This window comes from Eptesicus fuscus, chromosome 6 (assembly GCF_027574615.1).
Source record: "Eptesicus fuscus isolate TK198812 chromosome 6, DD_ASM_mEF_20220401, whole genome shotgun sequence".
NCBI classification, from domain to species: domain Eukaryota; kingdom Metazoa; phylum Chordata; class Mammalia; order Chiroptera; family Vespertilionidae; genus Eptesicus; species Eptesicus fuscus.
In genome coordinates, this window is record NC_072478.1 from 74,786,820 (window position 1) to 74,808,114 (window position 21,295).

Here is a 21,295-nt window from a genome sequence, read left to right on the forward strand (position 1 = left end):
GGAGGCGGCGGAGGGAGACGTCATTGCGGGGTTGTTTGTGCAGCCTCCGCGGCGGTGACCCGCAGTGATTCGGCCGCCGTGCCGGGGGGTGGGGGGGCTGCGCGGGACTCTTTTCTTTCAGACGGACCGCGGGGCAGCTGTGGAGCATGTCGACCCCCGCCCGGAGGAGACTCATGCGGGATTTCAAGCGGTAAGGCCCTTCCCCTCCGCCTGGACGACGGCTCCTCCCCAAAGCTGCGGGCCTCCCGGACGGGGATCCGGGACACCTTCCTCTGGGGATTCTCAGAGGGCCGGCTGTGGGCCCCGGGGAGCGACGGAAAGCCAGTTCTGACCGCCCCCCCCCCCCCACGCCGTTCGCACTCCCTCATTCTTGTTTTCTCACTCCGATAGCCCTCCCTCCCCAAATGTAAAAAAAGGGCTGTGGACACCTAGGATTCCCCACTGCCCGCTTGGGCCAGCTGCCTGACTTGTCGCCCTGCCGTTGAAACCTTACCCCCGCCCCTGAACCCTGCGGTAGCCCTTCTCTAAACCCCAAAAGGGAGCCCTCGCAGAAGCTTTTTTCCTCGCTGACTCCACCAATGAGCTTTGTTGCCCGGTCCTGCGGTCTCCTCGGAGGGGCAGGGTTGGGGCGAAAAGCCACCCCCCCCCCCTTTCTGCAGTGAGGGTGGGGTCTGCCTCGCGAGGTCCGGAGGTGGTTAACCCATCCTCCGAAACCCGACTCTCCCTCCCTCCCCCGCCCGCCTGCAAGGACCTTGAGGACTGGCTTAGACCTGGGACTCTGGCTGCCAGGACCTTCTGGAACTCGGCTCCGGGGCCTGGCGTGTAAAGCCCTATGTATAGTCTCCAGAGTCTGGAAAAGTGCCTTCCCGGAGACGGGCGCCAACCCGGTACTCCCCGGGCCTCCTTTTGTCAGGGAGGGTTTTGTGAGGAGATGCCGGGGGTGGTGAGGAGGAAGTGACTTTTTTTTTTTTTTCTCTCAGTTGTTTACCTTTTACTTGGAGGTGCGGTGGGGGGAAAGTAATAGAAAACTTAGCAGTGCAGTCCTCTTTTTCTGAGGCCCTGATTGAGACGAAATGTGTGTTATAAAAACTTAGATCAGCGGCTCAGGAAGTGACCTCTCAACTTCGCCATTATCAAGTCGTAGGTGAGACCTTGGAAGCCATTGTTTTGGGCTTTGACCAGTTTTATCGTTGAATATATTTGTAACTTCTCTTAGCCGCTTACCTTTGGTGGGCGTCAAGCGTCATAATTCCTGTAAGGCTTCTGTTCATGGCCCAGTCTTCTTGAGGCTGACTAAAAATAACTGTTTTTATGTGGACTAGTTTAAAAGTATCATACAATCACTGCATATATATATATATAGAGAGAGAGAGAGAGAGAGAGAGAGAAAATATAGCGTTTATTTTTTACCGAGTCTTTGAAAGGAGATGCTCTGTTTCATGTAAAAGTCGTCTTCTAAAGCTTGAAATCAGTAGATTTCAAATGAGCTGAAATTCAGATGAGTGAAATTCAGATAATAAAACTTCCAGTTCGTGCCTCTTGTTACCCTGATTTGCTGTGATTCTCTGCTTTATTCTGAATTGAATGCCGGGTACCTTTGGTAGTTTTCCAAGGGTCTTCAGGTTACAAGAATTGGACTGACAAATGTTGGAAGATAGTTTTGTATTGAGTCTCCTGTTCTCAGAGGTAGTTTTAGTGTTAGTGCAGAGCCTTTAAAATAAGGACTGACGGAAAACCAATCTTTGATTACTCTAAAAGCCATTGCTAATTGAAGCAAATGGGATAAAGTAGCTCTCCTGCCTGAAACTACTTTCCTAATGAAATTGAATCAAGTGTTTTCAGTCCTTTAGTGGTCACACTGAGGATTTTTTTGTTTTGAGGAGGAGGTTTGGTGGCCATGTTGCACAAATAGCCATCCTTAGCACTCACACAATCTGCATTACAGCAGCAAAATTGATGGTTCTGTTAAAATATTTTTTGCACTTGAGGTTTTTTAGTTTTGGTTGAGGGCAGCCAACACACACACACACACACACACACACACACACACACACACACACACTAGTTCTTGAAAGATATCTTAATCTTGATGGTAATTGACGAGGGATACTCCCAAGCCCTTTAGCATTTTAGGTGATTTGTAGTATCTAATAAGTATGTACCTGGGCGATTTTTTATTTTTTATTGTCAGGTGGTTTATTCCAGCTCAGCACAAGAACAAGGAATTAGGTTTTGTTTGTGTCTCAAAGCAGGTAGTATAGAGCCTATAGGTCTTTTATTTGGCCTTCTTAGTGGCCCAAATGTTCAACTTTTAAAATTACTACTACGGATTTCTAGATTGCAAGAGGACCCACCTGTGGGTGTCAGTGGCGCACCATCTGAAAACAACATCATGCAGTGGAATGCAGTTATATTTGGGTGAGTTGAAAGATAAAACAACTGATAGGTGTGGTGAATTTTTAAAAATGTGCAACTAGGAAAAGAGACTGAGGTGAAATGGGGACCTTACAGAAACTGCAAGGTAAATTAGAAAAAAACATTCCCATAAGTTTTATCGGTTACATAAAATTTATTTGCATTTTGGTGTTAATACATAAGATTTTATAGCCCTAGTTGGTTTACTCAGTGGATAGAGCATTGGCCTGTGGATTCAAGGGTTCCGGGTTCGATTCCAGTCTGGACACATGCCCAGGTTGCTGGCGCCATTCCCATTAGGGGGCGCGCAGGAGGCAGCCAATCAGTGATTCTCTGTCATCATTGATGTTTCTATTTTTCCCTCTCCCTTCTCTGAAATCAACAAAAATATATTTTAAAAAATATATAAGATTTTATAATAACTGTGTTTTGCCTTATAAAAATACCATTTGAAACTAAAGGAGAAGAGATAAATGATTTTATACAGAATATGCCAAGCAAGTGTTTATGCTTGTATTCTATTGGAACTATAAAAAGGCTAAGAACAAAAACGATTGAGAACTTACACTATGGCAAGATTTTAAATGAAAAACGTTTCATAGCCCAATATAAATTACAGGCATACCTCATAGATACTGTGGGTTTGGTTCCAAACTACCACAATAAAGCAATTTTTTTTTTTTTTTTTGGCTGGTGGAGGGCCTTACTTTCAATTCATAAAGAAGGCCATATCTGTGAAGTGCAATAAAATGAGTATGCCTGTAGCTGAATGAGTCTTACATTCTGCATATATATTGCATATATGCTTTTTATTTTTATTTTTTTAAAAATATATTTTATTGATTTTTCTACAGAGAGGAAGAGAGAGGGATAGAGTTAGAAACATCCATGAGAGAAACATCGATCAGCTGCCTCTTGCACACCCCCTACTGGGGCTGTGCCCGCAACCAAGATACATGCCCTTGACCGGAATCGAACCTGGGACCCTTGAGTCTGCAGGCCGATGCTCTATCCACTGAGCCAAACCGGTTTCGGCTACGCTTTTTATTTTAAAATTTCCTATGCCTTTTCTTTGGTTTTCCGAGAATTGATCTTTTTTTATTTCACTCTTTTTTAAAAACTAGGGTTTTGTGCTAAAACTTTAATTTTAAAGGGGAATCTTTTCATAAACAATTCTGAGTTGCCTCTGAATTAGTTACAAGTAAGGGTCTACCTTAAAAAATAGTGGGAAAAAGAGGGCAGTTCTCCTTCTAAAGTGATTATTTTAAATTAGGCTGTAAAATTGCTTCTTTGAGACCTGAATATGCCTTGCAAGTAATTAAACTTCATGCTGCTGCTTAGGAAAAATGAAATTGGGGTATGGAGGCAAGGAAAAGATTTGAGCAAAAGAAACTGGCTTTCTTGATTTAGTTATGTCTATCCAATTTGAACTAGAAATTGCTCTGTTGAAAAATAGAACACACCTGCTCTGGCAGAGTGGGTCAGAGTGTCATCCAATACATAACAGGTTGTGGGTTCGATTCCCAGTCAAAGTACATACCTCGGTTTCAGGTTTGATCCCCAGTCAAGGCTCTTACAAGGCCCGGCCAATCAAAGTTCCTCTCTCACATCAATGTGTGTGTCTCTCCCTTCCTCACAAAAATTAATAAACATCATATCCTTGGATAAGGATTTTTTAAAAAAGCAGAACACGCTGCTTTGGTAACATACTTAACTAAAGGGTATTGATTTCCATCTTACTGATGTAAATTAAAATAGGACCTTTTCTCTTAAGAATGCACATATTTACAAAATACCTTGTTAGTATTTCGGAACTGAATTCTTTTTGTGCTAAAATCATGATAAATTTTGTTTTGCTTTGTTTTGTTTTTGTAAAACTACCCTAAAAGGAAAACTTAGAAAATAAAAGTTACCTTTTATGCCTACATCTGTAAAAATTTAGGCCTAAGATGATACTAAATTAACACTATCTTAAAAACCCCACAAATTGTCAGGATGAGCCCCTCTTTCTGTTTGTGTTTATCCTTTCCACTCTTGAAAAAATCAGGAAAAAGCGGAATGAAAGAATGAAAAATGTGTTTTAATCAGAAATCTTCTTGTTTTCAGACCAGAAGGGACACCCTTTGAAGATGGTAAGTCATTCTCCTTATGTTTTCTACAGTGTTAAGAGGTTTTGTAGAAGTAGGAAATTATGCCCTAATTGGTTTGGCTCGGCCTGCAGACTGAAGGGTCCCGGGTTTGATTTCGATCAGGAGCACATACCTTGGTTGCAGGCTCCCCCGGCCTGGGCCCTGGTCCGGGCTCTTGCAGGAGGCAACCAATGGATGTGTTTCTCTCACATCGGTGTTTTTCTCTTTCCCTCTCTCTTCCACTTTCCCTAAAAATCAGTGGAAAAATATTCTTGGGTGAGGATTAACAACCAAAAGTAGGAAATTATAACACCAATGTATCTACTTAAAACTATTTTCTATTTGACTTATTGTTAGTAGGTCAAATTAAAATTAAATACTGCTACATAGTTTACAAGACTTTCTCCTCCCATCAGCTCGATCACCTTTGTTGCCATTCTATTACCTTATTATCTGGCTGTAGAACCTTAAGCCTAGATCAGTGGTCGGCAAACTGCGGCTCTCGAGCCACATGCGGCTCTTTGGCCCCTTGAGTGTGGCTCTTCCACAAAAGACCACGGCCTGGGCGAGTCTATTTTGAAGAAGTGGCGTTAGAAGAAGTTTAAGTGTAAAAAATTTGGCTCTCAAAAGAAATTTCAATCTTTGTACTGTTGATATTTGGCTCTGTTGACTAATGAGTTTGCCTATCACTGGGCTAGATCATAGGGTCTGTGTTGATAATAGTTTAAATTTGGATGGCCTTTGTAGCATGCTAACAGTGTTCCTGTGGTAAACACCAGGAGAGGGGAATTGTGCTTTTTTTTTAACTTGGTCATCTATATTGATAGTATGTTGAGCTGAAATTGTTCTTAAATACACAAAGCTGCCAGTAATTTCATATACAACTGGTATTCAACACCTGTAAACAGCATTCTTGCATACTTTAAAAAAATATGTTATTTTTTTAAAAAAGCAAATTTCCAGTTCTAAAAAAGAATTTTTAAACAGGTTTGTTTTAATCAAAATGGCTTCAGCATTAATACAGCAAAGATATTTGTACAAAGATATTGATTGCAGCACCATTTTAAAGGAGATAACCTGAATGCCCAATAGAGGAAATGGTTTGCACATTATGACATAGCTAGACTCTGGAATATTATATACCTGTTAAGGAATAAGGTAGACCTGGACAAATGACAACGTTACAGAATAATGTATGTTGCAACAAGTACACATATGCAAGTGTGTCTGTTATGTTAAAGGGTTATGTACCACACTGTTATCAGGGGTTACCTCTAAGCCAGGGTTAGGAATTAAATAGAGGTACTTAAGGATGTAAGCTTTTTACTCTTCACCAAGGTATTCTCAAGAGTGTTCCAAAACCCCCTTAAGGTCCCTAAGACCCTTTCAGGGGTTCAATGTGATCAAAACTGTCTTCATACCAATAATAAGACATTTGCCTTTTTTCACTTTATTGACATTTGCACTGGTGGTACAAAAGCATTAATGACTAAAACCAGAACCTAAACCAGTGATGGCGAACCTATGACACGCGTGTCAGCACTGACACGCGTAGCCATTTCTGATGACACATGGCCGCATGCCGAGGATGAAACATTGGCGACTAGAGTCTTGGAGTTAGTTTTTTCCTCAAAGTGACACACTACCCGAGTTATGCTCAGTTTTTTGGCGAAGTTTGACACACCAAGCTCAAAAGGTTGCCCATCACTGACCTAAGCAGTTTAGCATCTTGGCACAAATCAAGACAGTGGCACCAAACTACTAAGTGGTACTTTTTGTATTTTAAAAAATGCCAGTTTCACTTAATCTCTTGGTGAAAAAGTGGAAATTATTAATATTATTAAATTCTGACCCTTGAGTATACATCCTTTTAATATTCTGTGTGATGAAGTGGGAAGTATGTATACAGCACTTTACTTGTATACCAAATATGATGATTATCTGGAGGAAAAACACTTATGCAATTGTTTGAGTTGCAACTTGAACTACTGCTTTTTTCATGGAACATTCTTACTTGGAAGAATGACTGACAAACTGATTATTTAGGTTTGAGTATTTGGCAGGTATATTCTCAAAAGTGACCTAAGTGAGCTGTTAGGTCAAGGAGAGCAGCTGAACAGTAAACTAATATTTTCCAAATGTGAATGATATAAAACTTTATAGATATGGTTTCAGATTCTACATTGCAACTAACCTTTAAAAACTTACCATTTCTTTGGTGTAATATAAAAAAATACCTAGTTATCTGAAAAGGCTATGAAAATACTCCTTTCCTTTTCATTTACATAATTGTGGGATGCCTGATCTTCTTCATGTTCCTCAACCAAAACAGCATATTGCAACAGATTGAATACAGAAGAAGCTAAGAGAATCCAGCTGTCTTCTGTTAAGACAGTCATTAAAGAGATTTGCAAAAAATGTAAAACAATACTTCACTTCTCACTAACTTGGTGAGAAGATATTTGTTGTTGTTTTTCTCATTAAATGTTACTTAGGTAAATGTGTAGTGAGTTTATAGTTCTTAATGATAGATATTTTAAGATTTTTCTGAGTTATAATTTCTAATACAACACGTATTGATAGTTACAGCCAGTGGTGTGCTGGGGCAGCTTGTACTGATTTGTGAGAATAGATTGTTAAAAGTTTTAGGAACTTTTGCAAGCTGATTATTAGAGAGCCAACATTAAAAATGAAATTATTTTTTCTTTTTGGTGGAGATACCATAAAATAGTATGCTATTGCATGCATCTCTTTCCAGCTTCACATTAGTGACTTCACATTGAAGCTTGGTGGAATGAGAACATAAAAAGGGTCCTGAGCCCTAGCCGGTTTGGCTCTGTGGATAGAGCCTGCTGACTGAAGGGTCCCTTTCAGTCCTGGGTTTGGTCAAGGGCATGTACCTCTGTTGCAAGGCTGGATCCCCAGCCCTGGTCAGGGCCAGTGTGGGAGGCAACCAATCGATGTATGTCTCTTTCACATCAGTGTTTTCATTTACATAATTGTGTGATTGTCTCTTCCATTCTTTCTAAATTTCATTGGAAAAATAACTTCAAGTGAGGATTAATAAAAAAGGAGGGGTCCAGAGATCCCATAATAGGGGGAGAACTTAAAAATAGCTGTTTCATATTAGTGTTTGCTTGAAACTTTTACATAGTATATTTTTGTAATTAAAGAGAATTAAAATGTAAGCTTTAAAAATATATAGGTATAAGGCTGTCTTCACTAACTATACATTTCATAGTACCTCTATTAATATATCAAAATATGAAATAGATACCACCTTTTATTTTGCTTATATCTTTGGCCTCCCTAATTCCAAATTTCCAAACAAAAAATTGTAAAGAGGTAGAATTTGAGTATCAAATATGACTAGTGAAGATAAAAAATAAAATATTTTACTAAATACATGCCTCTTATGTTAGTAAACTGAAGCCAGGAGTTTAAAATTGAGGTTGATTAAGGTTTTTGTTGTTTAGATTATTTTTTAAATTTTTATTTTTTAGTATATTTTTTTAAATTTTTATTTTTTAGTTATAGTTGGCATTTTTTTAAAAAAAATGGCATTGATGACATAAGGGAAAGAACTTTGTAGAGAAACCTGGAATGGTATAAACTTCCATTGACTTCGTTAGGAGTAAGTTTTTCCAATGGGTTTTAGTTAGACTCTAGGGCAGTGATGGCGAACCTATGACACGCGTGTCAGCACTGACACGCGTAGCCATTTCTGATGACACGCGGCTGCTGAGGCGGCCGCATGCCGAGGATGAAACATTTGCGAAATAATGTTTTTTCCTCAAAGTGACACACTACCCGAGTTATGCTCAGTTTTTTGGCGAAGTTTGACACACCAAGCTCAAAAGGTTGCCCATCACGGCTCTAGGGAGAACCTCTCTAATCTGCTCACCTTTAAGGTGAGTTTCCTCAAAATAAAAGGACTTTGGATAGTGAATAAACACAAAAGAAGTCTAAAAAAACAAATCTAAAACCACTAGTAGTGTTCTTTCTGTGAAATGGATTTAGAATTGGAGTTGAGAGTTCTTAACTTTTCTGTTCACTGTGAAGAGATTTACTTTGTTAAAATGCATAATTTAAAAAAATGCCTATGCTTCTATTGACCAAAAAATACTGATATAAACTGACCAAAATGTACTGTGTTGGTCTGTAACCAACAATAGTAGACAGTTACACTTATGCTTACCAGGACTGATTCTTGGCGTATTTAAGTGAAGGGATTCTTATGGGACAGAACAGACCTTTCACATTAGCTCCCAAGTTTTCAATCTGAGTCCTTTGTTATGTGGTAGTCACCAACTCTCAAAAATCCTCTGGGCATCCTCCCCTCTTCTAAACTATAATGTCTCCAACCAAATTGCCTTTTTAAAATATAACAGTTACCATTCCCACCAATAGTATGTGAAAGTGTTAAGTTTCTTATGCTTGCCATTGCTATGTGTTATCAGTCTGACATAAATTAAAGTATATTAGTATGTTTCATATGCTGAACCAAAATTCACATGAATTTTTATGTGGTGCAAAAACTAGTATGGGTTGAAAATTCATTGATGAAGAGATTTAAAAGTTAGGCTTGTCTGTACTATAATTATTTTGGTTTGTTTTCTATCTAGGTACTTTCAAACTAGTAATAGAATTTTCTGAAGAATATCCAAATAAACCACCAACTGTTAGGTTTTTATCCAAAATGTTTCATCCAAATGGTAAGTAGCAATTTTGTTTGACTTTGCAAATGATAAAGGGGAGGGGAAAAGGCTTGTTTCCTTCCTTCTAGGTCTTACCCCGTAGTTCTCACTTTAAGGGCCCACTTCCAGATGTTGTTTCCAGATCAGTATTAGTCACAAATCTTACCAAGGTTCTAAATTTGAGATAAATTTGTTTTTGTTTTAATAACTTCTGATTTTAAAATAATACCTATTTGTAGAACTGTGAAAGGTGTTGAAAAGAATTTGTCACTTAAAATTTAGCTTTTAAAAATATAAATAAATGCTTGTACAAAATTGGTATGTTCTGAATAAAGTTTAAGTACTTAATTTTTTATATACTATGAACATTTTCCTTTATTAAATATTTCTACACCATTTTTAGTGGCTACAAAATGTTCTGAGTTTGCCATAACTTACCTAATTTGTGTCCAGTTGTTGATTTTCAGCATTTTTTATATTCTTGAAAATAAATCTTCTCAAATACTACTACTGAATATTTCTTTAGAATAAGTTTTTAGAAGTGGTATTACTGGACCAAAGGTTTGTGTATTTTTAAGGCTTTTTAAAATACAATTTTACATTTTTTTCTCATTCCTATTTTCACTTTGAGAAGTTCATTATTTTTCATAAATGATTGCTGAGGGACCCTTTTGTAGTTAAATTTGTTCTTCCCTGACTTTGTGATTATAAATTACTGTCTGAAAGACTTATTTTCCAAAACATTTAAACTCTCTTTTTGTAACCTTTTGCTCATTTCAATGTGATCTTCCCCATCAGTTAACTTCTTTTCAGGAGGCACATATTCAGATGTCTTTCTGATTGCATCTAGTCTAGTACTGCAAACTGCATGAGTGGGCTATAGGCAGGTAGAGCTCCCTACTCAGAGGAGTGTTATGTTTGTGTATCTGGAACCAGTGTGATTTCCCAATAATAGATTTAATTTCTTTTGCTTTTTCCTTCTAGCTGCCCTTTTTTTTTTTTCTTTTCTTTTAAAGCCAAGACAGGTTTAATTTTATTTTTTGTTTCTGTTTTGGGGAAATTCCCAAGTTGCTTACTATTCTGCTGTTGCTTTATCCTGGCTTAGACTTTATATTGAATCAACTCAAATTATAGAAGCGGGCTCTGTAAATCAAGGTGGAATAGACTGTAGAATGTGCAGGGAGTATATGTTTATAGGTGTAGGGTTAATAGATTTATGGGGAAACTATATTATTTTTGATCATTTACTATTAATAGCATCGTCTCCCTTTTTTCTGCTATCAGTACTTTTTTATTGTTAACTTCCTGGTTTACTTTATTAACATTTTTATTGAAATACAATTCATATACCATGCTCTTCATCCATTTAAAATACACAGTTCAGTGTTTGTTTTAATAATTTTTATTGATTTCAGAGAGGAAAGGAGAGGGAGAGAGAGAGAAAAACATCAATGATGAGAGAGAATCATTGATTGGCTGCCTCCTGCATGCCCCCTACTGGGGATGGAGACTGCAACCCAGGCATGTGCCCTTGACTGGGAATCGAACCGTGATCTCCTGGGTCATAGGCTCAACCACTGAGCCATTCGGCTGGGCCAATTTTATAACTTTTTTTATGACTCTCCCTAAAAAAATCCCATGCCTGTTAGCAATCCACGGACTTATTTTTTGTTTCTATAGATTTGCCTATTCTGGAGATTTTACATAAATTGAATCCTGTAATATAATTGGTTCTTTGTGACTAACTTCAGTTAGCAAGCTAGTTTTCAGGGTTCATCTATGTTGTAACACATAATTACTTTCTTTTATGGTGAATAATATTCCATTGTATGGATATAGTACGCTTTATTTATTCATCAGTCCCTAGGTTTCTTGTTCACTTTTTGATTACTTCTCAAAAATAGTTACTAGTTCAAAACTTAAAAATCATTTTAAACTTCAATGGGATTTACAGAGGTGTGATGATACTTGCTTTGGGTTTTCTAAATGTGATGTTCCTTTGGATTTATAGTAAGTAAATTGACTGTTGTTTTTAAGCTGAGTTTTAGAATCTAGTCTAAAGCTAACAGTGGGAAGTACCTAGCACATGGATAGTAATGGATAAGAAGGATAGAACTGAGGATAGAGCCCTGTGGAATGACAGCATTTAAGTACACTTTGCCTTTTGCCTCGTCTTCCCCCCCCCAAAAAAAAAAAAAAACAACAACCAAAAAACTGAATTGCTGTTTTTATATAAAGTGATCTGGCTTGCTCTAAAGACTTCTAAAACTTGTTAATTACTTTCATTTTTTAATTATAAAAGGAATGTATACTCATTGCAAAAACAATTCACAAAATACGAGAAAAGGTAAAACAAGACCTTTCATAATCCTATCTACAGATATTTGCTAGTTACATTTTGACATTGAATCTTACAAATGTTTTTGCAACTGCATATACCTCAAATGAAGATATTTATCATTTTTTACTATAAGTGGAATTATATTATCCTGTATAAATAATTGGAAAATTACGGCATTAAGGTAATATACGTATTGTGTATGTCTTTCTACATTAGTTAACACAGGGTAGATGTGTATCATTTCTGTTGACTAGCGTGGGAATGATTATATGAATGTAGCATGTAGCAGGTCCCCTCTTTATGGGCCACAAGGTAGTTTCCAATTTTTCACTCTTACAAAGAGTATTATAGTGAATATCTGTAAATAAAACTTTGTAAGTTCATGATTATTTCTTTTAGAGTAATTTCTGGGAGTGAAATTGCTGTGTTAAAAAATAAACTTTTGCCCTAGCCAGTGTGGCTTGGTGGCTAGAGCGTCGGCCTTCGGACTGAAGGGTGGGTCCCAGGTTCGATTACTGATATCAGTGGGCTCAATCCCCAGTGTGGGTGGGATGTGCCAGACGCAGCTGATCAATGATTCTCGCTTATCATTGATGTTTTTTTCTCTCTCTCCCTCTCCCTCCCTCTTTGAAATCAATAAAATATATATTTTAAATATACACTCTCCCCACCGCCAAAGCTTTATTTAAGAATATTTAGAAATAGGGAATTTAAACAGATTTGCTGTATGGAGTGTTGAAAAGTTTTAACTCCCACCCAGCCTCCTCATGAGAAGGTACAAAATAAGAGACCTTATTTAGGACTGGTTTTCCTGTGAGAATGGGGTTTAGTTATTGTCTAATATTCAAAACTTCTGTCTGGGCCAAGCATTCTATTTGTGGTGAATATTTCTCTTAATAGATATGACAAAGTTAATATGTAACCAGTTTTAGTGTTGTCTTTGCAGTGTATGCTGATGGTAGCATATGTTTAGATATCCTTCAGAATCGATGGAGTCCAACATATGATGTATCTTCTATTTTAACCTCAATTCAGGTAAGTGTGTATTAAAATGCATCATAATTTTTCAAGACTCTGTGGTATCCAATCAGCTCTTTTAGGCGTAATCTAAAGACCAAGTGAGCAAACTAACTTTCCCAGCACTGAGGTGGCAGAGCTCAGACAAAAAGCCCATGATTTTCAGACGACTGGTCTGCTTTTTCATTAGTGACCACCTTAGATCAAATCCACAATTATTTTCCTGTTTATTTGTAAGTTAATGTTCTCACAGGCTAAGTATTACTTGTGCCCATGAAGTATAGCCAGAGGTTGTGGAGAAGAAGAAAAAATCTTGGGGAAAGATAAAAGATGATTGCTGCCCTGGCTGGTTTGGCTCAGTGGATAGGGCATTGGCCTGCAGACTGAAGGGTCCCTGGTTCGATTCCGGTCAGGGGCATGTACTGGTTGCGGGCACATCCCCAGTAGGGGGTGTGTGTGCAGGAGGCAGCTGATCGATGTTTCTCTCTCATCAATGTTTCTAACTCTATCCCTCTCCCTTCCTCTCTGTAAAAAAATCAATAAAATATATTTTTTAAAAAAAAAACAAAAAAACCATAGGGACCTCAAAAAACTGCCAAGTGCAGGGAATTGAGAATACTGCCCTATCCAAGAAATTATCTATACTAAAAAAGGGTAATATGCTAATTAGGACGTCTTCCAGATATCCTGGACAAAGCCACAGTGGTGGGGGCTGAGGCAGAGGTGGTTAGGGGCAATGAGGCCGGCAGGGGAGAGCAGTTAGGGGCGATGAGGCCGGCAGGCAGAGTGGTTAGGGGCAATCAGGAAGGCAGGTAGGTGAGCAGTTAGGAGCCAGCAGTCCCGGATTGTGAGAGGGATGTCTGACTGCAGTCGGACATCCCCTGAGGAGTCCTGGATTGGAGAGGGTACAGGCCGGACTGAGGGACACCACCCTCTCCCCTCCCACCCCCCCCCCCCCCCGTACGAATTTTGTGTACCAGGCCTCTAGTTGTGTGTGTGTGTGTGTGTGTATGTGTGTGTGTGTGTGTGTGTGTGTATGTGTGTGTATAAAAGAAAGCGTAACTATTGGACCTTGAATTACAGTTTCCTGGAGGGGAGGAGAAAGGTATGTTTTAGTTATGTGGATTTGAGAGGAGCAGAAGTAATGTTTTGGTTAGTGACTTTTTAAAACTTTGCTTTAATTGGGGTCATCTTATAAACGTTTTTAACCTTCCTATTTCATCCCTTTGCTGCTAGATATGTTTTATTGATTAAAGGAAACAAGATTAACTAACTTATAGTGAGACATTTGCCAAATAACTACAATAATAGAGCTTAACGTTGGAAAAGGTTTGTTGCTAAGCTATTTATAGGTGTTGTATATTAACCAAATCAAACTGCTTGCTTCCTAGTTTAATGTTAGTAGGCTGAAGAAGATATTCTTTTCCAATTTATTCCAAAGGTCTTAACCTTTTGCACTCGGATGTCGAGTGTGACTCGACATGGTTAGCATCGGTAGCAGCTCGTATGTCCAATTGTATTGAATGTATCAATAATTTGAAATATAAAAAAATCCAAATAAATAAGTTTGTATGAAAAGAAACTCCAGTTTTTTATTCTATTGCCGCGCTTTGTAAAATCTGGGGAATTTAAAAAATTAAATCCCGAGTAGAATAAAGGAATCGAGAAAAAAGCAAGCGAGTGCAAAGGGTTAAGGCAATTGATCTGTTTTAGAAGCTTTTCTCTAGCAGTAGGAATCTTCTCACTGTGTTTATCAAGAAATTTCTGAAAAGTATTTAGACCTAAAAATATATGACATACTAATTTCTGCCATTTTATATAACTTCTGTGCTCCTTATCTGACCCGTTAATGCAAAGAACAACTCTGCAAATTTTTTTTTTCTCTCTCTTTCCTTCTAGTCTCTGCTGGATGAACCAAATCCAAACAGTCCAGCTAATAGCCAGGCAGCACAACTTTATCAGGAAAACAAACGAGAATATGAGAAAAGAGTTTCAGCCATTGTTGAACAAAGCTGGAATGATTCATAATAGACAACTGGTCTGTTAATCTTTTTCATCATTGTTGTGTATAATTTACCTCTCAGTAGAAAGGCTAACAAATTTTAAGTGCCACCGGTTTTAAGGATTCTGCAGAAGAAGAAAAGTCCTTCAGTTTAGAACCTATAAAAGCTTGTGTATCTTGATTAATGTACTTTTTATTGCATGGTGTGAACTAAGTTATTGCTTACATAAATTTGTAATATATCCTGTTTGTATTTTTTTCCAAGTGTATAATGTTGGTGTGGAGTTTTCATGACAGAATATACACATTTTGTAAATCTGTACTTTTTTCAAATATTGAATGCCTTATTTTTGAATTCTTTAGATTTTTAAATTGGAGAAAAGCACTTAAAGTTTTTTATATATGAATATTACATGTAAAGCTGTTAAAATACATAACTTCAAGAGACTTTGTCACTTATTTCCTTATCTATGTAGGAGGGGTTAATAAGTCTCTAGCTCTCCATCAATTGATAGTTTCATTTCCAATTTCAAAAGAAACAGATTTATATTTTATCAAGAAATTCTTCAAATTTGATTCTAAACACTTATAATCTCAAACTTTATTTTGAATGCACCTGTATTGGTTTCAATTGAGCAATTATAAATTGGCTTGTTCTGTCCAACTCTGTACTTAGGCCACTTGTTACTGTTTCTTCATGCTCTACTTACTGTTAAACTGTACCTCTTGTGATTTCACAATTTGCACCTCTACCATGAGGAATTAGCACCTTTACCTTTAATGAGCAGAGAGCTGATGCAACTTATTTGCTGCTTAATAGCATTTTAAAAGACTTGATAATAAAGAAAGTAAAACCATAAACATTTACCAAACATCCATCCCCCCACTATTAGCAATGAATAAGAATTAGTTGCAGTGGACAAGCAAGACAAACATTTTTTAATCTCCTAAATTGTATAAAAGTTGTACTGCATCTAGTTTACTGGATGCATTTAAAACACGGTATTGTAGAAAGCTAATACAAAGCTATCCTATGCCTTCAAGTAGAATAGAAAATGGAAAATATACTAGTCTTTCTAGTAGTTAAAACAGCTATTTCAGTAATCCCAAGAGTTTTCTTGTCATATTTCTACCAGTTTAGTAAGCTCAGAGCTTCTCTATTAGAAGACTGTAAGATGGCAATATCTATAGCTTTTAGTAAGCAAAGTTTAACACTGGAAGGACAAGTGCTGATCGTTTCTTTTAAAGTTATTAGTGGCAAATTTGGGGGTAAGTATATGGTTTTAAGTATTTTGATACAAGGGAGAGTTCACTCACTGGAATTAATGGCCAAAAAGGGGGGAAAGGTGCTTTATTTTAAGATACTTTTTGGTCATTTTAAATGTGTGATGCTTTTATATTCAGCTCTAAAATTATACTTTCAATAGACATTTATTCCAGTTGAGTGAAGTGACTCTGATAGTAAATGCACAGTAGCAATGAGAGTCTTCCATCTCACTTCATTACATGTTATTTGGATACTGCTTTGAAATCTATTTTTATCTTTAACCTGTTTTCCTTTCCCTATTTTAAACTGAAACATTTCAAATATCGATAGAAAATTATAAGGAAAATTATCGAAGAAAATACGTGCATGGGTAGGGTATCTAGGCCTGGCTAGCATTCAGGGCTGATCAGTGCCTTCCTTGCTGGCCAGGGCCTTCCTTTGTTTTGTGCCACCCCTGGTGGTCAGCGCATGTCATAGCAAGTGATCTAACTCCCTAGGAGACACTTTGCATATTAGCCTTTTATGTATATAGATTATATCTTACTTGGCAAGGAGTTAACTCTGACTCCTAAATTCAGTGCATACAACTCACACCTAGTCTACATTTCCATTGGAGAAAATTCTTGGGAACGGTCTCTGAATTACTCCTCATAGTTTTTTCCTTCAACTTAGGAATCAGCTTAGGCTAATGAGTACAGTGCAGCAGCTAACACACAAAACTTCTGTTTGTGCATGGCTAAAGATGGTGGTGGTTTTATAGCATCCTGGGCATTTCACATCCATGAAGTGGGAATTGGGTTCTGTACCAGGCATTTTTCTTGTGTTTTTTCCTTCTGGAGAGGGATGTTGTCATGGGGAAGTCATCACTGCTAGAAAGGCCAGATTTCTATTTCTTTGGTTGAGTACCAGATGTAAACCTTCGATTTACAAGATTATGTCATATTAAAAAAAAAGTTTACTTTTAAACTCTACACAAATTTTATAAATGGTATGGCAGGAGGCTAGAATTAAGTTATTTAGGTATGAAGGTGGAGTCATGTTAAAATTTAAATACATTTGTGACGAAATTCCTCTTTAACAATACATAACACTATACAAGGCGCTATTCTAAGAACTCTGACATTGCATCTCAGAGTCAGTAATCCTGAGGTGTAGGTATCAAAGACTAGCAAACTAGGTACAAAGAGATTAAGTGACTAGCTCTAGATCAACTAGCTAGTGATAGAGTTGGGATTTGAACTTAAATATTCCATCCCAATTTAGGAAAATACTTTTGTTGATGGTTGATTTAGAGGTATGTACAGACTGGTATCTGTCCAATGCAAAGGTTTTCCTGACCACCATTTTCCACCTCTTTTTCTAGTATAAAGTCTTGATACAGGGATATTTTCAGGTCTGTGCTATAAAGGACTGTGATTTATCAATAGACCAAAAATTTTTCCCTTCCTAGAAATATCCTTGAGTCTGTACACCCCACCCCCCAAAACATAAAATCCATTAATATGATTAACTTCTAGAACTGATCTAAAAATTAATAATATAGGTGGAGGTAGTAGGAGGAAAAAGCTATTAAAGGTACCTTATTTAGTAACATCTTTTGTGCTCAATGAATAAGGCACCTAAGTTTGTTTATTTAGTACTCTTTTTTTTTTTTTTAATTTAGTACTCTTAAGAAAGAACTCAGGCTTATTAGTTACATCTAAGGTATTTTGATCTCTTAATTCTTCCATGTTTCAAGAGCAGAGACCAAGTTTTTAGATCTTGGTGGTGGTTATTACAATTCCTTTATATTGCATTCAGCAATGCAAAGTGCCAAAGAAATCTGTTGTGGGGATTATGTATGTTAACAGAAAAGTAAATGGTTGGAAAGCTATTAAAAGTAAATGAAATTGTGCATAGGACTGGGTCCTTGTGCCAAGGTGTGCCCTCTTCAGTTCCCATGTAGTTAGGGAAAAGAGCTGTTGTCAAATAAGGGGAAAGATAACTTACCAGTTATTCCAGTATATAACAGAGCAAAGATATGTTGAAAGAATTGACAGTTTTCCTCTATCCTTTCAAAAAGAATACAGAAAAATGTGCCATTCTTTCAGTAATTTCTCTATACCATCACTACAGCTTTTTTTTTTTTTTACCTTTTATTATAGAAACTTAACAGGAATAAAAGAAGTTAGAAAATATATTGACCTTCCATAGGTTCATCATCCAGGTTCACATTTTTCTCTTTTTTTTTTTCCATTTTCTTTTCTTCTACCTGACTTCTCTTTTTTTTCTTTCCATCAACATGTATCCTCTATGGCCTCTTCCTTCTCCACCCAACCCCTCAGACCTCCAAAATCACCACACTGTTGTCCATATCCATGGGTTCTCTCTTTTTTACTTCATCTCTACACCACACCCCAACACCACCAACAGACAAATAACCATATGATTTCACTCGTATGTGGCATTTAATGAACAAACTGAACTACCAAGTAAAATATAGACAGCATTTATAGATAGGGAGCAGTCTACTCCTTTTTTTAAATTGTCTCAGAGATCCTTAAACCTTAACACGGCAAACTAGATTTTCTAATCAGCATTTCCAGCCATGACCCCTTAATTGAGGTCATCTGTACTTTACTTTCTCCCTTCTTGCTGCTCATAGTCAATATCCTCAACCACACACTCATAAACCATGAGTGATATGGATCACTTCATTTCCTCTTAGTTCTTACATAGGTTGGTCATTTTCTCATCCAGCCCGTTTAGGCGGTATAGGACCCTTATTCTGAATTCTTCTCTGACATATTGCTTGCCTCCATTTCATTTAGTTTATTTTCTGGCGATTCCTCCTTTTCTTTCCTTTGGGGGTTTCCCTAAATGGGGTTTGTCTCCCCATTTTTTGCTGTCTCTTTCTGGCCCTGGGCTCCCTGCTTGAGGCCGAAGGGGTTGAAGCCCCTAGTGGTGCAATGATCTGGCACTAGCTAGACTGGAGGCTGGGTTGGCCTTGAGTTGTACACCTTTATTGTCTCTTCTCAGAGTTGTACCCCTTTCTCCCCCGGCTCTGGTCCCTCAGTTGTCCAGATTCTCACGGTGGGCGAGGGCGTGTGCACAGTTCGTTTGGTGTGCAACTTCCTGTGATGGCCCAGAGCCCTCTGGCATGCAATTCACAGTGTGACCCTGGCACCCAAGACAGGATGACACCCTAGAAACCCCTGGCAGCGCACATGCAGCATGGTCCTGTGACCTGTGGCTGGGCACACCAGGTTGAATCAGCAGCTCTGACCGGGGCCAGGGGTAGAGCATGGGCCAGTTGACAGCTCCACAATTTGAATAGAAAAAGCATGCCCTTCTGCAGCCCTGGGGATGGAACCTGGTCTGATGGAGTGATTGTGGGTGCTCATTTTTTCATTTCATGTAAATGTAAGTTAGTTGAGACATTTCATATATTCCCAGCTTGGCCTCAAAGGTAAAACAGGGCAGGAATGAAGTTGTGAGAGTTCACTAAGTGCTAGGTGCTTTCAAAGACGTTAGTTTTTCCACTGAACCCTCCAGTAAAGATTAAAGGATCATCCCCACTTTGCGGATCCCTACCCTGAGGTGAAATAACTTGGGAAGCATCTCCTAATTCATATCTATGAGGTTCAGTTAAATATTCTTAATAAAAAGAAGTGTTAAAGGGAAAGGAAAATGCAGCCCTAGAGGAAGAGATTTTGGTGCTAGCATTCACATCAAAGCAAGGGCTTTAGGCCCACACAGTTCAAGGTTGACCTTACTACCCTTCACTAAACCAGGGGAGTACCAAGACTTGCCTTAGGCCCATAACAGCATCTTCCTATCATGCAAATAGGTTGGAGGGCCATAGTCAAGGATATTTTCGGTTCATTAGCCTACTTTTCCTAGGCAGAAAAAGAAAGATGGGACTTGGGCTACAACTACCAGGGTTATATTTTAAAGAGGCATCCTTTTCTGACAGCACTGTTGGAAAGAAGCTCTGGTTCACATGGTCTAGAACAGATAAGAACTCCATCAAATGGGAGCTTAACAGTTTCAATTTTTACTATTTGATTTCCAAGGGTATCTGTTCAGATGGTTACCCCAACTCCTCAGCGGGTCCTCTTATCCAAAGGCCAGGCTTCAAGCCCACCTCCATGTCACAGGAACACATGCAAAGGACTCTGCCCCTATGGCTGGCGTTGTGAGAAAGCCCAAACCAGAAAAGGTCAGCCAATACTGCCACCCCTAGCCCTGGGAGTCAGGACTTTGAAGGGACAAACTTTTTTTGCTTTTCATTAAATAAAAAATAAACAGGCATTATCACTTGCTCTCTATTTTAATGAAAAGTGAGCCATGTGAGATTCTGTTTCTCCACCAAAGAATTTGTGTATTTGTGTGTGTCCATGACAGCAGAGAATTTTATTTTTTCTTAATATATTTTTATTGACCAGAGAGGAAAGGAGAGGAAGAGAGCGAGAGACAGAAACATCAATGATGAGAATCATTGATCAGCTGCTTCCTGCACAACTCTCACTGGGGATCGAGCCTGCAACCCGGGCATATGCCCTGACTGGGAATCAAAACCGGGACCCTTCAGTCCACAGGCTGACACTCTATCCACTGAGCCAAACCAACTAGGGCACAAATAACTTTTTTAGTGTGCACTCTATTTGTTGAATGAAACAATATCCATTATGAACACAATTCTGCTTAAGTTCTAAAACTTGTGCCTCTTAAGATTTGTCTTTAGCCCTAGCTGGTTTGGCTCAGTGGGTAGAGCATTAGCCTGTGGACTGAAGGGTCCCAGGTTCAATTCCGGTCAAGGGCACATGACCTGGTTGCAAGCTCGGTCCCCAGTGGGAGGCGTGCAGGAGGCAGCGGATCAATGATTCTCTCATCATTGATGTTTCTATCTCTCCCTCTCCCTTCCTTTCTGAATTCAATAAAAATATATTTTTTAAAAAAAGATTTGTGTTTACTTTTATTCCTACAGAACCAAAAGGTGTCCCTAAACTGATCAAGAATGACCAGATGACAGAACTCCGACCTAGAAGTTGACAATCTCCTTTCAGACATGAGTACCCAGCAGAGAATTTAGAGCTGGACAGCTGGTAAACACTAAGTTATCTGACATATGGGGTAATATAAACCTCATTTCAGATGCAACACTGTATTTTCATGGTCATTTACTACTACAGATAGCAAAACATCAGGGGTGGTGATAGTGTCATTCCTCCCAATGCCTGTGGAATAGGTAAGCCACAGATCCAAGTGGATCCTGGAAAAGTTCAGAGGAAATCTTTCCCCTGCAAAGGTAGAGGATTTATCAGGTGGGCCACAGACTCTAAGGAATGTTTCAAAAAGCCATTTTCTGGATAACATGAAAGGGTATCACTCTTAACTGAGCACCCTAAACTGTTCTTGTGCTTCTCACAAGGTATTGAGATTTAT

At 38.4% G+C, this 21,295-nt stretch overlaps 1 protein-coding gene across 2 annotated transcripts; it reads left to right on the forward strand.

Moving 5' to 3' along the window:
- Positions 1-8: 8 nt before the first annotated feature.
- UBE2B (ubiquitin conjugating enzyme E2 B) lies at positions 9-21,010 on the forward strand. 2 transcript variants are annotated; one of them, XM_054717839.1, is made up of 7 exons: positions 9-190; positions 2,338-2,418; positions 4,522-4,547; positions 9,170-9,259; positions 12,529-12,617; positions 14,499-14,637; positions 20,838-21,010. In XM_054717839.1, exons 1-6 carry the CDS (start codon positions 147-149, stop codon positions 14,625-14,627), a joined length of 459 nt encoding a protein of 152 aa, XP_054573814.1. In that variant the 5' UTR covers positions 9-146; the 3' UTR covers positions 14,628-14,637; positions 20,838-21,010. The 2 variants fall into 2 exon arrangements, with proteins under 2 accessions (XP_054573814.1, XP_008140471.1); XM_008142249.3 differs by lacking the exon at positions 20,838-21,010 and having other exon boundaries at positions 11-190; positions 14,499-15,048.
- The last annotated feature ends 285 nt before the right edge of the window (positions 21,011-21,295 follow it).